At 42.6% G+C, this 15,530-nt stretch overlaps 1 protein-coding gene across 1 annotated transcript in view; it reads right to left on the bottom strand.

Moving 5' to 3' along the window:
• Positions 1-2,830: 2,830 nt before the first annotated feature.
• CREB3L2 (cAMP responsive element binding protein 3 like 2) overlaps positions 2,831-15,530 on the bottom strand; it is a 117,637-nt gene continuing 104,937 nt past the window's right edge. Inside the window, exons 9-12 of the mRNA XM_090043315.1 lie at positions 14,201-14,300; positions 13,293-13,419; positions 11,844-12,078; positions 2,831-10,651 (exon numbers count right to left, since the gene is read on the bottom strand). Of these exons, the coding sequence (XP_089899441.1) occupies positions 10,576-10,651; positions 11,844-12,078; positions 13,293-13,419; positions 14,201-14,300 (538 nt within the window). The 3' untranslated portion in view covers positions 2,831-10,575. The remainder of the gene's footprint in view (positions 10,652-11,843; positions 12,079-13,292; positions 13,420-14,200; positions 14,301-15,530) is intronic.

The following is a 15,530-nucleotide window of genomic DNA, read 5'->3' as shown; positions in this document are numbered from 1 at the left end:
TTTTTTGAAAGAGTCCAGAAGTTTGTGGCCGTTAGACCTTGTTATCCCTGGGGGGGCCCTGATGAACTGTTCTCCCAGATCCTGGTGCACCCCCGCTTATGTACTTGAAGGTTGCCACCAAGTCCCCCTTGAGCCTTCTCTTCTCCAGCATGAAGAGTCCCATGTCCCTCAGCCTGTCTTTATAAGGCTTGCTCTCTTGTCCTTTATCATGCGGGTGGCTCTCCTCTAGACTCTTTCAGGCTTGTCCACATCCTTCCTGAAGTGGGGGAACAAAAACTGGACACAGTACTCCAGTTGCAGCCTCACCAAGGCTGAGTAAAGCGAGAGGAAATTCAAGTAGATCAGATCGCAGATTAGATGGGATCATGACACAGAAGATCTTCCTAAGACTTTTGTCTGTGACTTTATGCATGTTACACATGTCTGGGACAAATAGCTTTGGCACCTAAAATGCTCTGTTCAAAGAACAGGTACAGGTGCGACATAGTGAAAAGACAGTGACAGCAACATGCTCTCAGAGAAAAAGAAAGCAAAAGAAAATGGATAAGTCATAGAATCATAGAAAGGATAGGAAGGGACTTCAGGAGGTCATCTAGTCCAACCCCCTGCTCAAAGCAGGACCATCCCCAACTAGATCACCCCAGCCAAATCTTGGTTTAGCCAGGTTTTGAAAACCTCCAAGGATAGAGCTTCCACCACCTCCCTGGGTAACCTGTTCTGTTTTACTACCCTCCTAGTGAGAAAATTCTTCCTAATATCTAACCTGAACTTCCCTTGCTGCAACTTGAGACTGTTGTTACTTATTCTGTCATCTGCCACCACTGAGAAGAGTCCAGCTCCATCCTCTTTCAAACCCCGCTTCAGGTCGCTGAAGGCTGCTATTAAGTCCCCTCTCAGTCTCCTCTTCTTTAAATTAAATTAGCCCAGTTTCCTCGGTCTTTCCTCGGAAGTCACATACCCCAACCCCCTCACCATTGTTGTTGCTCTCCACTGGGCTCTCTCCAATTTGTCCACATCCTTTCTGTAGTGAAGGCCCCCCATCTTAACTGAATTAATTCTAAGAACTCCGACAAGGACACGCTACAACCCGTTCCTTCCTTCCCAGGGAAGACTAACCAAACTACCATTCAGGTCCACGAGCCAATTAGGCAGACCTACATCCAACTTTTAATTGGGATCTTATAACTCATCTGCTGTCCTGGCAATTGACTGAAAGTTACTTTAGTAAGAGCTCCTTAATCCTCTGCTGCAGCTGCCAGGCTATTCAATGAAGTGCTTCTGGGCAGCAACAACATCCCTGTGCTTCACAATCTGGAGCAATGGAGCAGTTGCTGTCGCAGATCCTTCATCAAGAAATTATTCTGCTACACAATTACATACAAATGGAACATAACTGTAGGGGGAAGGAAAACGTATCAATCAGATTTTGTGCTCCCATTTCATCAGCTAGGGTACCCAATACAAATTGGGACTCAGGAGACCTAGGCTCTATTCCCACTTCTGCCACAGCCTTTTTGCATGACCTTGGGCAGGTCACTTAACCTCGCTAGCCTGGAGAATATTTTCAGAAAGATCTGGTTATTGTAGTTATCCAGCATGACACAGTTTAAGATGTTCTCATTTTCAGGATGTGAAGCTCCTATCATTTAAAAACCAGGTCCCTTTACAGTGTATCATGTTGGGTGTCCATAGGTGACACAATTACCTGTCATGTCAGCTTCTCATCTCTAAAATGGGAATAAATAGTACCTCTAATCTTCTAGCCTCTCTCTTGGCTGTTTAGATTGCACAACGTATGCCGGTATGTACAGCACACTCAGCCCAGTGGGATCCTGACCTTATTTGGCATTAATAAAAACTGCACTAGTGACAAAACAACCTCTGCAAAGATAGCTTCATAACTGAATGATGTTCTTCAGTTTCTAAATACCCTAGACTGCCAACATCATCACAGGGAGGCGAGTGGGACAGAGGACATGGACTTGGCCATGTGCAATGAATGTTCTTGCCCTTCCATCACACTAGAACAACTTACATATCCTGCAAAACAAAAACAAGACAGCTGTAACTTGAAAATGATAGTGAAAATTTTCAAGTGGAGAACCAAAAGGCAGTTCTTCCTGTAAATATCATCTGTCAGGAGAGGTTGAATTTGAACTGGGTAGGACTACGGGAAGCAGAATAAAGGTCAAAAGATAGTACCCATGTACACTGACTTACCAGGAATTTCATTCAGTTCTTTTGGAAAAGGACGATGTGGTACATGCCCTGGCCTACAATGGCCCTGTTAAATCAAGAAGTGGAGCATCTTCATCCATCTACTCACTTAATGCAGTATATGTCAAGACAGTGCATAAGCACCAATTGGGAGCCTTCACCCAAAGCACTGAACAAACAAGACAGACCAACAGCAAGTGTGAACTGAATGCATGCCAGTTAAGTTGTGGTCAACTTACACCACCTGAGGATTTGACCCTCAAAGTTGAGGTACCTTAAACATTAGTGGAACCTCCTTTCTATAAATGAACATAGTTTTTATGTAGCTGTATTGCACAACAAAAAGTTATTAATATTATGAAATGCTACTAACCCCTTCTCTACCCCCACCGTGATCAACAAATGATTCTCCAGTTTCAGTGATCTTAGTAGAAAAAGAGGTAGACAGCTACTGTAACACACATACACATATCATTGCTTTTAATCTCTTCTCTCAGTTGAGTGACATATTAGATAATCAGGTTTTTAAAAAGTCAGATGTATAGAACATGGTCCTGTACTTTCAACATACAAGAGACCAGATTAAAATAAATAGGGAGGCAGAAAGAGGAGATTTAATTTTTTCTAAGGAAAATATTTATTTGCAAGAAATGAGAAGCATAACATACTTCAGTTTTACATAACTACATACATATAATATCTATGAAAGCACAGAATCTATTTTTCATTGTAATAATTGTTTGCTTGATTCTAAAGGTAAACAGGTTCTTTACACGGAGACACATCTGCAATGTAAATGCCTGGAGGTTGGGGGGAAGAGGGGTAAGGGAGGGAAACTTTCTGATGAACAGTGCATGTAGAGAAATTATTTGGGGGTGGGGAGGCGGAGGAGGAATATTCAACACATGGAGTTACACACACATTTAGCAAAGGAACATAGATGGCTCTAAAGCCAAAAAGAGACTGATACAGTTTAGAGAAAGACACTGTAGGTTCTGTTCTTGCCTCATACAGAATAACTGCCACATTTTAATATCCCGTTACTTTATTTAAAACATGTCTGCGAACCATTTATTTGGTCACTATTTGCACATATATATGCATACCCACGTGGGATATTTCACCAAATGCTGAAGGCACAGGTCCTAGAGTGTGATGCTAGGCATTAGTTTGGATAACATTTTCTGGCTCTAGCCAGGTACGCGTTCCATTTCAGAGAAAGGATTCCAGTAATTCACCAAATCCCAATGAGCCTAGGACACACCTACAACTTGAAACATCACTGCCTGGCGCTATTAGGATCAAATACAATTCTATTAACTTATTTCTTATTGAGCCTGACAAGTGATTTAAGTGGGTGACTCTTCCTGAGAAAAGAGGATTCTAATTCGTGGACTAGACTATCTAGACAAAATGTGTTTCTTGAATTGTCATTCCCAGACTTCACTGCTTAAAACCATCCAATTTACAGCCTTAAAAAAATGTGTTCGTGGCTACAATTCTATGGAACGAAAGGGACACCCACAGGCTAGCTAGGGTAAAGCCAAGCAGATCTTCCTGCACCTTTCCAGTGCTGTCTATACACAGGGCCAGGCATTTTACTGACAAAGGCTAGAGAAAGACATTACACATAAACCGGTTTAAGCGATCAGAAACTAGTTTAAACCTGTAACAGAACAGATGTTCAGTGCACATAACCCACTTTGAAAATGGCCAAAACCAGTTTGGTTGAATGTAGTATCAAACTTAACTGATTTGGCTCAAAGCAGTTTATGCAAGGTCTGTCCCAGACCCCTTGCTGGTTTCAGATAAACCAGATAGCCCTGAGCAGCCTAGGGAGCATGCCAGGATGCTGGGGGTCTCTGCTCCACAGCAGGGCTGGCCCCTCCCCTCTGATCCCTGGCTGAAGCTCCGGTAGAGACTGCAGGTACAGCAGGGTCTGCCTGGCTTCCCCCTGCCCTACCTCCCCCCTTACTGCTCACTGCTTAATCAGGAATCCCCTCCCTTCCATGTCCCACAATACAGCATTATGCTTCCTAATGCTGAGAGGTGTCTGTATGCTTGTCTGTCTCCAATTTCACTGGGACAGGCAGACAGAACAGTGACTGCTTAGGGCTTTTTGGAGCTAATCAATGTGTCAGCTGGTAAGATGTTTAAGAAGAGTTTGAACTAATGGAGAGAAGTATTGTGTTTTGATGATGAAGTGCTAATCACTTATCAGCCCCTTGCTGGCTTGCTCACCTGTCAGTTTGCTGCAGACAGAATTAAGAGGCAGGGAGAGGGAGATTGAAAAGCTCTGTATCATCAACAGATTCATGCACTGCACACACCCCTCCTTGCCTCAGAGTGCCAGCCAGAGGCTGGAGTCTGACAACACTCCCACCCCTTGAACAGCCAGGTGGGGAAAGCCTGGGATGATGCAGGCAGACCTCCCTAATCAGAGGTGCTGCCTGGCCCTGGCCATGCCCCCCTCAACTCAGCAATGTGTAAGGGAAGGGAGACCTGCTCTAGCACCCCCCCCCCCCCCCGCAGCTTCTAGCCTGAGCCACTCCCAGCATATGCCTGGATTTCCTCAGTCCAGAGAGAATGTCTGTCCAGTTACAAACCAGTTCAGCCTAGCCAGGTTAGACTAACCTGCAAAGACTGAATCAATTCCGGCTCAGGCTTTTTTAATGTCTGTCCTTGGCCAAACTCTACAGGTGTTGACAAGACATGTTTCAGATATATGATAGGCATTGCTATGACAATGAGAACAATGCTGATATAAACTGTAATGTTGAACCTGAATGGGTCTCAGACAGAAATTTAGGAATTTTCTGTTGAACTCAATGGAATGTGCACCAGCTAGCCCTTTATTCAGCCCTGCTTTAATATATAAAGAAAACCACCCCCTAAAAGAGAGTCTTTACATCACTTACCATATGCACAGAATTGGGAAGTATATAGCCTAAGGAAACAAGAGAGTCTGCGACTTCAGCATCACTAACAGAATCCAATATGGTCCAAGTCAGAGGCCAACTGACATTTTTAAGAAGAATTTTTAATTGCAACTCCCTCATCTTTGCTTCCTTTCCCCACCTTATTTCCCCCACTGCACTTTACCCTGCAGATCTGAGCTATTAAAGATTAAAAGAACTGTTATACTCATGTAGTATGGGGGAAAATGGAGCAAGATGAAACAGTCATATCTACTGCTCTCCATAAACAGGATGGGGAAGGCAAAAAAGGTAAGATTAGGAGGCAAAGGAGGTGATGACCTACACAAAATTTTTTCATTGCTTGGACAACAGAGGAATGAAAATTTATCTATGATGCTGGAGTCACTCCAGCTGTCCACCCTTCCACCCCAATCCAAGGTGATTTTGACAATCCAATATCCCCTTGGTGCCATCCCTGTATGCAACAAGGGACAGGTTTCAAGAAGGGTACTGAAGGCCAGAGAAGAGACTGGTGGCAGTAATTTAAGACAAAGCCCAAGCATTATTTTAATCTCAGATAAGCATTTCTTGCAAGAACCAAGGCACTCTTTTAGAATACAGAAAGAAAAACCAGGTCTATACCTTAGTAAGGCTATGCAGGTTCCAGGTGATAACCATACAGAGAGAAAAAATGCTCTTACTTCTGGAATTTTCACTAAATCAAGGTAATGTTAACCTGGATCTCATCCACAATCTCAGTCTGAATGGCCATTGTGTATCTGTTGGATTTTAGTTTTTATCAATAGTTAGAAAACTGTGTCATTTTGGTCTACGGACTGAATCCTTATGTAGTATTGATCAATATACAGACATACAACTGTGTGTGGCCAGTGTATCCCTACAATCCTAATAGTCATTTTTCCTCAACATCTGGATAGTAAATTGACTTCAACGCAAAGCTAAAATTCTATGGAAGTGACATTCTAATTAAACAAATATAAAGTAGCACCTCTGAAATATATAGTCTTCTTCCAGTCAAAGCACTGACCTACCACTTCACCTTCAAAACATTCCCTTTCCAATTAATGGCTTCAGAATGAAACATTTAAGTCACAAAGTGTAAAAATACTAAATATACTTCTGTGCATAAATGCACGGATTATATATTATGGCCTCTTGGCACTAGCTAAAATCTGGAGCCCAAATACTCTGTGGAGATCCCTCTTGATGTAGCAAAATTAATATTACTCATTTTCTTGACCTACATTCTAAATGTGTCTAGACAACGTCCATGGCTAAAAGTCAGTTTTCATGAGTTATCATAAAAAGGAAGGGCTGAGGAGGAAGGAGTAAATTTTAATCTTAAATGAATTCCGGCTTTATAATAGAAAAATTAAGAAAAGGCTAGTAGTATGCTAATAATTTGTGCAGATAAAAGATATAGGCCCAGATACCCAGCATCAGCAAATCAGAGCCATATGTCAATGATGTATACAAAAAGCTATGCTATGCTATCTGTTACCATGTAAAATCTTAGCATAGCCCGTATGATAAAAAAAAATGGGTGAAAGTAAGTTTTATAGCAAAGAATTATAAATAGCAAAAAACCTCCTACTATCTACATATTAGTAATAGGATTGGAACAGTCACATGCTTTGTGCTTATTTCCATTATTGTGCTTATTTCCATTTTATATATATATATATAGTAATGCCCTACATTCCTTCATAGCTTGACTACCTAGATTTAAAGATGTGACAGCTCTGGAAATTTTTGAAAGCAATAAGAGAAAAGCTAAGTTTATTGGTGTATAAAAATCTGGTTCAATACAGAGGTTCCATGTAGCCAGCTCTAAGTCAACACAAGGGCTATATAAAATAGCATAAGCCAGTGGGGACCACTTAGGTCCTCTGGGTTGAAGCAAAACTTAAGCAGTCCATAGAGACTTAAACAGTCTGTAGAGATTTACGTGCTGTATAAGACTTCAGCTCAACTTGTGCAGGGGTGGGGAGGGGGGAGGGGAGAGTAATTTCACCCAAAAGACTATCAATTGCTATAATGTATAAATCGGCAGAGAGATCAGATAGCATGCAACACAGCCAAGTTCTTAAAGCTACCTACATCCTGGATCTTCCTGCTTACTGCATACCAAACCCAGCGTGTAAAGAATTCCTATTAATGAGCTGTTACACTGAACCAGAATTCAGAGAGGTCACTCATGAATCATTGAGCCAACAACAAAGCTGTGGAATGCGTTTTCTCACTTTTGTCCCCATACTGGATACAGGGTATGGGTTCAACTGTCTCTGGGGAAGAGGGGTATGTTTGGGGCATGGGACTTTACAGTAGGCAAGGTTGAGATGCAGAGGGTATGGAAAGAGAACTGCTACTTCATAATCATAGGAATGCAAGCACTTCCCTGACAGATTGGGCAATCTAATCCTGTAGCCCAACTCAGACAGAGGCCAATATCAAATAAAGATGTCACACCCCTCAAAATTAGATTAGTATGCCCAATCTGAAAGAATTGCAAAGAGGAAACAAACAGCTTTAATGATGATTAGAACACAAGGTTTTGTGAAATTGTCTTAATAGTCATAAGTGTTTTTAAAAACAAGAATGAATTCAGACAGATAGATAGATAAACTGTTAGCAGCATCCCTTTAATGGCAGCTAACCCACTTGTTCATTAAGTAGAGGAATGGGCACAAGAGAGATTAGACAAATCAGCCTCCACCTGCTGTCCCACATTTCATAAGAGAAACTGATTTGTAAAATAATCCCAAAGAATCAAGAATTTAGGGCCTGATTTGCCAAAATACTAAGCAGTCATATTTTCACTCAAAGCCAAGCAGAGCTGGGGCAGGAACAGGGCTCCGGAAACCAGATCCTCTGTGAATTCTCAAATGACTGACTCATGCCTTCCCAGTTGTCCTTGGGTGTCCTACATCCAGTGCAGTCAGTCTCTGACAAAGGTTTTTTTCCTTCACTTTGCTGACCTCAGGTGGTCAAAATTCAGCCACCATTTGGGTCTCATTCATGCCCCCATTTACACTACTATTTCTTCTCTCCTTTTAATGCTGGTACCTTAAACCACAGTTCCAGCTGTGCATTGATTACTTGTGGATACTAGAGCTACCTAGAAAGCCCAACTGAATGATCATGGCTTAGCCCTTAATAAAGAGTAGATATGCCTCAGAAGCAACACTGACCAACAATGATCAGACAGAACCTACTTAGTAGTTGATTACAACAGTATTTGTGTCTTGTTAACACCAAAGTGAAGAAAGGCACCTGTACAGATAAAACTGGGGTTTAACTGAGAAAGCTTTATGCATCAACTGCATATACAAATCCCAATATCTAGCAACAGAGCTAGGATGTATGGTCCATCCTCACCCATTTGAAACATGGCCCAGTGGGGACTGAGATGGAGCCCAAGTCAACAGGATTCTTTCCTTTAACTTTAATGGGCTTTGGATCAGGCCCATGGGGAAAAGATAGAATAGCAAAGAGAGGACAAAAATCCTAAGAAATGCAAAGAAGGCAGCATTGCAGCTATAATACAAAAACAAGGTGGTTTTTTTTCTGGAAAAAATGTTACATATTAGAAATGTTTACCATACACCATTAAAAAAAAAAAAAAGCTAGTCTAGGTTTCCCTTATTCATACTGGAAAAGGGTAGGGGGGAGGTTGTTTTGTTTTTAATGTTTTTAGTTATATCTTGTTGGTCAACTGCAAAGTAGCCAAAATAACCTGTTCCATTTGGAGCTCTAGACCAAATCCACACACTTGGCATGTCTACATAAAGTAAACCCCAGCAGCAATCACTGGGAGAGCTGGCTGTTTCTGAAAGGATGAATGAGGGTGAAAAGGAAACCCCAAACAAAAGCAAAACCAGTGTTGAGGGTTGACCAGTCTAGGCACTGCACGTTAAAGGGAACAATATCGTTGCTTTAGAATCAAGATAGTCGAGTGAAAAGGCACAAGACTGGGAGTCAGATTTGACTGCTATTGCTGCAGCTGCCACTGACTTTGGGCCAGTCACTTCCCCTCCATTTCTGCCCCCTCCTTTTTCTGTCTTGTCTACATAGACTAAACTCTTCAGGACAAGGTCTGTCACACATTATGGGTTGTATTGTGCCTATCACAATAGGCCTGTTCTGACCCAAATTCTGTTGCATTGGGATGACATAATAACCCTGATCTTTGCTTTACCTGGCTGCCGTATGTCCATGCACCCCCACAGAAGGGAAGGAGGAAAAATGGAGTCTCAGTACTTTCTAATCAATATTTCAAGAAAACAACAACAGCAGTAATTTTGCATTCTTATGTTCAAAGGCATTTATAGAGGTTGTGGAGCTTGGCTCTCTTCAGCCTGGCTGCCAGAGAAATGTTGGAAAGCTAATAAATACTATTTACAACAGTACTGGGAAGATAGGGGAAAAGGAAGAACATGGAGCAATTTGAGGCTTTGCCTACATGAGAAAATGTAATTGGTGCATCTTAATGCATTTAAAAAACAATTTACTTAAATCTTTGCAACTCCATCATGTCTCATTTTAAGAGAGCCTCACAGCAATTCAGCTTCCATCAAGCGAGGCAAACTGATAAAAATATGCTAGTCTTAAACAGACTTCAAAGCATCCACATGAAGGGGTTGCACAGATCACTCTCTCAAACAACTGTGTTAAAGTGGTGCAATTCTTTCATGTAGTCAGGGGCAGAAAAGGTACAGGAACTAACTGATCTTTACTTGGATCCTTCAAAAGGATGGCACCAGTAGAGAAACTCTATCTACCAAGTGATACAGGGGAGAGGGAGAACAGGAAAAAGGCAGGGAAATCCACATGACCAACATAAAAGCACAGACAGGAAAAGCTGGTAAGTCAAAAGCATCAATATTTCCTGCCTTCAGATGAGGACTGTGGCATCTCTCTGCTCCTTCTTCCCCATAAAGCTCAAGTGCTACTGACTGGTGGGCACACAGCTGCAGCCAAATTCAGAGCAGTGTCATCTTATGCCCACTTATTTCTCTCATCTTCCTTCTCCCAAGTGACCTACCACCCACACGTGCCTGTAGGTTACACCTGTTCTACTCCCCTATTCAATATCTCCACCCTCTTCACTAGCGCACACACAAACCAAACACCTGTACATTGTTAACACCAGCTGCCCTTATAATCCAGTCCTTCCCCTTGTGTTCTTAGTCAGGGAGAGGAATAAAAGCAAAAACAGATGTGTGCGTTGTGTTGGGGAGGGGAAGGGAGGGGAGAAGCGGAGGAATAAGGACAATGGTTGCTGACTGAAGTTGCAGTGTCTCCAGCCAGTTCATAAGTCAGCAGACTGCCTCTCTTTTGCCCTTTGGTTCACTGAGGGTGACAAGTCGGGGTACTTTGGTTGGAAAGATGGGGCAGGAAGCAGGGAAAAAGGCCTCTTTTAAGAGGTGGCATTGACTCTTCTGTCAATTTCAATTATTTTCAGTGTTTCATTTGCCTCAAGTTCTGAACTGACCCTGCAGGAAGAAAAAGAAAAATGCATCAGTAAGCAAGCACAAAAAAGCAGCAAACATCCTGCTAAAACTGGTCAATGCTAATAAGCTGCCTGCTATTTACCAGGCACTTTTTGCTTGAAGCTCAGTAACACTGAATTAGTCACCTCTTCAATCACTGATTTAAATTTTGGCTTAAGCCAGAGTGATGTTGGGTAGGGGTAGTGTCTCTAACTAGTCCTTGAGAGGGCATACAACCAAATAAAAAGCAGCATGTTTCCATCTCATTTGACAGAATAGGAAAGTGCCGTAGCATTGGACCTGGTCTCAAAGAGCAGGATCGTGGCAGGAAATTCAGAGATACAGTACAGAAAAGGACATTATACCTCAGTTATTCACACCTGTAACAAATTCTCTACCCCCACCCCAGAAATGGACTTGACCTCAGACTTCTCCAGCAGCTAAAGTGCAAACTAAAGGGGACTCTAAAGCATATGCTGGCTGTCTGGGAGAATAAGCAAAAAACTCCCACCCTTCAATAAAAATAGTTTTTGATGATGCACATTTGCTTCAGGTTTCAACAATCAGGCAATGCATGCATCCCACCTAGGTACTGTTTTGCAGTTTTTATTCCTGAAAAACCAGCAGCATATGTATGCTTCCACTTGTGTGTGAATATACATGTGCACCCACACAGAGATGCAAACAGGTGGGCCATACAAAGTTCTGTGAGATGCTACACCATTTTGACACCAGCATCACTGCTAAAACATCCAGTGGGGAGCTCTTAGCAACAATACAGACAGAACAGCAGTCAGAGCAGCATTATGCTACCTCCACTGTCTTGAGAAAGTGAGCAACCTTTAGTGGGTATACAGCAAATGAGCCAACAACAAGCTTCACAGGAATCCCACAACTAATTGCTTCTTTAGCATGTGGCCCACATAACAGTACACAGAATCAGCAGTCAAGAGAGCAGGGAATACCCTAGGCTGTATTCCTTGCTCTGTCACTGAAGCACTGGGCAACCTTGCGCAAAGTGCTTCAACTCTCCAGGTCTTTTCCCCTCCTTCTTTTGTCTTAATGTCTTCAGTACAGAGACATGTCGTGAACAGAGCCCAACAGAAGGGGGGCCAAATTGTGACAGGAGACTCAATGCTCTGCTGTATTAGAAATAATAATGGTCCAGAAATCTATGGCCTGTCTCTGTACTCACCTGTGCTGCTGAAGCCCCAGCAGCACTGATTTCTCTAATCTCGTTTCGTTGGCTATCGTGAACTGCATGATTTCATCTTGCTGTGTCCCTGGCACCGATTCCAGTGACACCGCCGTGTACTTGGAAGCATCTGTGTGCCTGTCCCAGACACTGCTGTGATCTGCTGCAGGGACTGGATTGGAATGCTCCTCCAACTGGTGGGGCTCTTCATAAATTAGCAGACTCCTTGATCGTACTGCAAATACATGGAGGGAGACAGAAGTAGAATGAGACGCAGGTCAACCTGGACACAAGGGCACTGGACACTTCAGGAATTAAAAGACAACCTAAATAGAAAGCGTGGAACTAGCTCAACTGAACGTCATTCCCCCTGGCAACCCAGAGTATTTGCCACCCTAGAGAAGAGATATCCTTGAGGTATCCCCAGGGCAAGGGGTTTTTTCCACAAGTCCAGTCAATGCTCTTGAACTAGAGGGACCACTTCTAGGAGTGAAGGCTTGGATATCATCCTGCTTAGAGCAACAGGCTATTTTTAAAATATGCATCAAACAGCTAAACGCATAATAGTACTTGCTCCTAGGCCTCTCTGTTGACACTTCCAGAGATGCCAACTTGTACCAGTAATGCTGGCAGAGAGGCATTTTTTTCTTTTTACAGTGTAAATACTTGCTCCCTTGCAACTAAACTGAGACTGTTCTTCTCTGTAAAAAAATTAATAAATAAAAAGTGTAAATGTTGAAAAAGAACACCCACAAATAGAACTGTTAAGTAGGCTGGGGACCTATGGCATATCCTAGCCTTTCTCTTCACAATATACTTGACCATTAGCATACCTATCCAAGGTATGTTACTACAGTCTGCAAGGTAGTATGAGGATACCCAGCTTAATTTTACAATAAACTAGCATGGATACCAGAAGCTATCTAGCTGCAGTAGGAAGGAAAGCCACTCTGGCTGATTTATTTGCTACCTGACAGGATAAATCAGTACACACAGAGCACTGTGCTGCTGTGACTTTGCCAAACAGACGTATCCCCAACTATGGTAATTTTCCAGCCTCCTCTATTGCTTGTGTTTCTACAAATGAAAAGCCATGAACTCTTCACAAAAACTACAGGCCAAATGTTAGCATTTTATGCACTCTCAAGTGAAAGAAAAACACTTAATGTAGGAGCCCCTGTTTGCTATCCTCAAAAGGAGTGGGACAGGGAGTGAGAGACAGCAAAATTTCTTGATCGCCAATGATGACCTTTTTGCAGATAATGGATGAAGGTAGACCAAAAGGCTTGGATAAGATAACTATGCAACAAACTTACCAGTGTTACTGAATGACTACTGGCTGGGGAGCAGAAGGGTAACAGGGACTGGCAGTGGCAGAGGAGCTGCTGAAGGCACGGTGGGGGTAAGCGATAAAAGAAAATTACAGTCTTGACTGGGTCTGGCACTTACCAATGGAGGCTGTGTACGACTCTGGAGTGGAATGCTGGCTTGGCAGCACCATCTTTGTGGCAGAGGGATAAGGTCCATAACTCTGAGAGAAGCTGCCAAAAATGACTGCAAAACACAGCACCACCACCTGGCAAAAGGAAGGGAACAGGAAATGAAAGCACGCTCGCTCTTGGCACACTGATAAGTGCAAATTAATGGCAAGTCACACAACGGCTGTATTTAAGTGCTCATTTCCAGGCTATTTTTAGCAATATATGTTGTGCCTTACTAGAGATACACAAATAACAACAATTCAACTTCCAACAAGACAGACTTCATGATAGAGTCTGTTTTGAAGGTCTACAGCGCTGCCATTTTGCTCCATCCGACTACAGTCTGGAAGCTGGCAAGCTAGGAAACATGACTCAGCTACACTACAAACTGTGATATTCATATATAAAAATCATGCTTTCTAAATTGTATCTGGCACTTCCAAACCCACCCATGCTGTAGGACACAATCTTGCTTCAGAAGTGACACAGGGAGAAGCAACAGCTCCCAGGATCAGAGTGACACTTGTTACCATTTTCCATTCCAGCTACAGCACTAGCATAAAAGTAAAGCCTTTCATTCTGACACACTTTATTATTGTTAAAAAACAAGCTGGAAACAGATTTACAGGCACAGACTTTTTTTTTTTTAAATAAATGTAATTGGTTTTAGACCCAGAAGAAATGAGAAGCAGAGGACATCCATTTCACACCTACATGAGCATCCTTTGACACTGCTACCAAAAGAGCCCCATTGCTACTTCCCCAATCCTGCAGCATTATTATTTAACGGAGTCAGGATGCAGATATGACCTGGACTTGGTAAAGGCTAAAAATCGACCATTACTGTCTCGTGGTCACCAATTTCGGGTCACTCACCATGAGACAGGTCCCTGTCTGTGTGCTGGCTACTTTACAAGATCGAGACACTTTGCCAGCAACCATAGCTTGAAGTCTCTGCAACTGCTGCAGGAGTGTCCTAGAAAGGCAAGAACGTGGGTACAAAACATTAACCAGTACGCACATACATCAAGACCATTTTCTGATCTCGCAGCTTTCCTCCTGGATTTGTGCATGTTACCAAGAGTAAGCATTTATGAACATGTACACCTAGTTAAAAGTCTCTCCTTGAAAGTTAGAGGGAAGGCAGGATGGTATTAATTGTCCAAGATACATTAGCTCCTTGAAAGTTGTGATTTGCTTTTCCACAACCATGTCATTTCCCTTCCCCACCCCCCAAACACTTCTACCAACAATTTTGCTACCTACAGAAAAGTGGGAGCAGAAATTATTGGAGTTGTGCAAACAACTGAGATTTGCAGACAGTCATTTGCACCCACTGCATGTCCAACCATTGTCACTGCTTTCAAAGGGAGGCGAATCAGGTCTCATTATTTTAGCTGATTGTGTAGCTGTGTGGATACATTTCTAAAAAATCTTAAGGTGAACTGGAGACCATCTGTAAATCAAATGAATGGAAATATCTATCAAATGTATGGACTTCCTCTCCTTAAAACATCGATGCAGAGGAAAATATTTGAATGCTGCTTGCTAAGTCCTTCAAAAACTGATGAAATCACAAACACTGAAGCTGCTATTTATTATTACAGTTCTCAGAGATCCAAAGTGTAACAGAGGTTGTATGGTGCTGGCTTTTGGACAAACACATCCCACTTGGCTCTGTTTAGTTGTACTGCTGCAGAAAGAACAGTCCATTAATTTGAGCGCTGAAAGTTTAAAAGCAAAGGAGGAAATCACTTTCAAAAAAGTATGGTGATGTTCAATTTGAAGCCTGCTCACCCCTGCTCTATTACGCATCCGGAAGCCTTCAAAAAGCCAATTTTGTTTTGATACAGATTTTCCAAGACAGACAGATGGAAATGATTGCCCTGCCTCAAGCACCCAAGCTTTGGAGAAGTCTGTATCTGGAGACTTTGCAGCCTGATCCTATTTCTCCATTTCACTCCTCCTTGAGGAACACTTGAAGTTTCAATGCATACAGGGGCAGCCTGTATAGAATGATCACACCACTGCTCTGAGAGCTGTGATGTCTGGACACATTCAAGTTGCATGTGGATGCTTACCTTGCTGGGGTCATCTGACCCCAGCTGACCTCCTGCCCCTTGGGCGGGGGGCTGGACCCGATCTCATTAGGTCCCCCCCCCAGCCCTAAAGTCTATGAAATCTATTCATCTAAAGTCTATGTCAA

The sequence above is a fragment of the Crocodylus siamensis genome, chromosome 4 (assembly GCF_052110815.1).
Source record: "Crocodylus siamensis isolate JL-2025a chromosome 4, ASM5211081v1, whole genome shotgun sequence".
In the NCBI taxonomy this organism is placed as follows: domain Eukaryota; kingdom Metazoa; phylum Chordata; order Crocodylia; family Crocodylidae; genus Crocodylus; species Crocodylus siamensis.
Note: the sequence above shows the minus strand (reverse complement) of the source record. Positions and strands in the feature narration are given on the sequence as shown.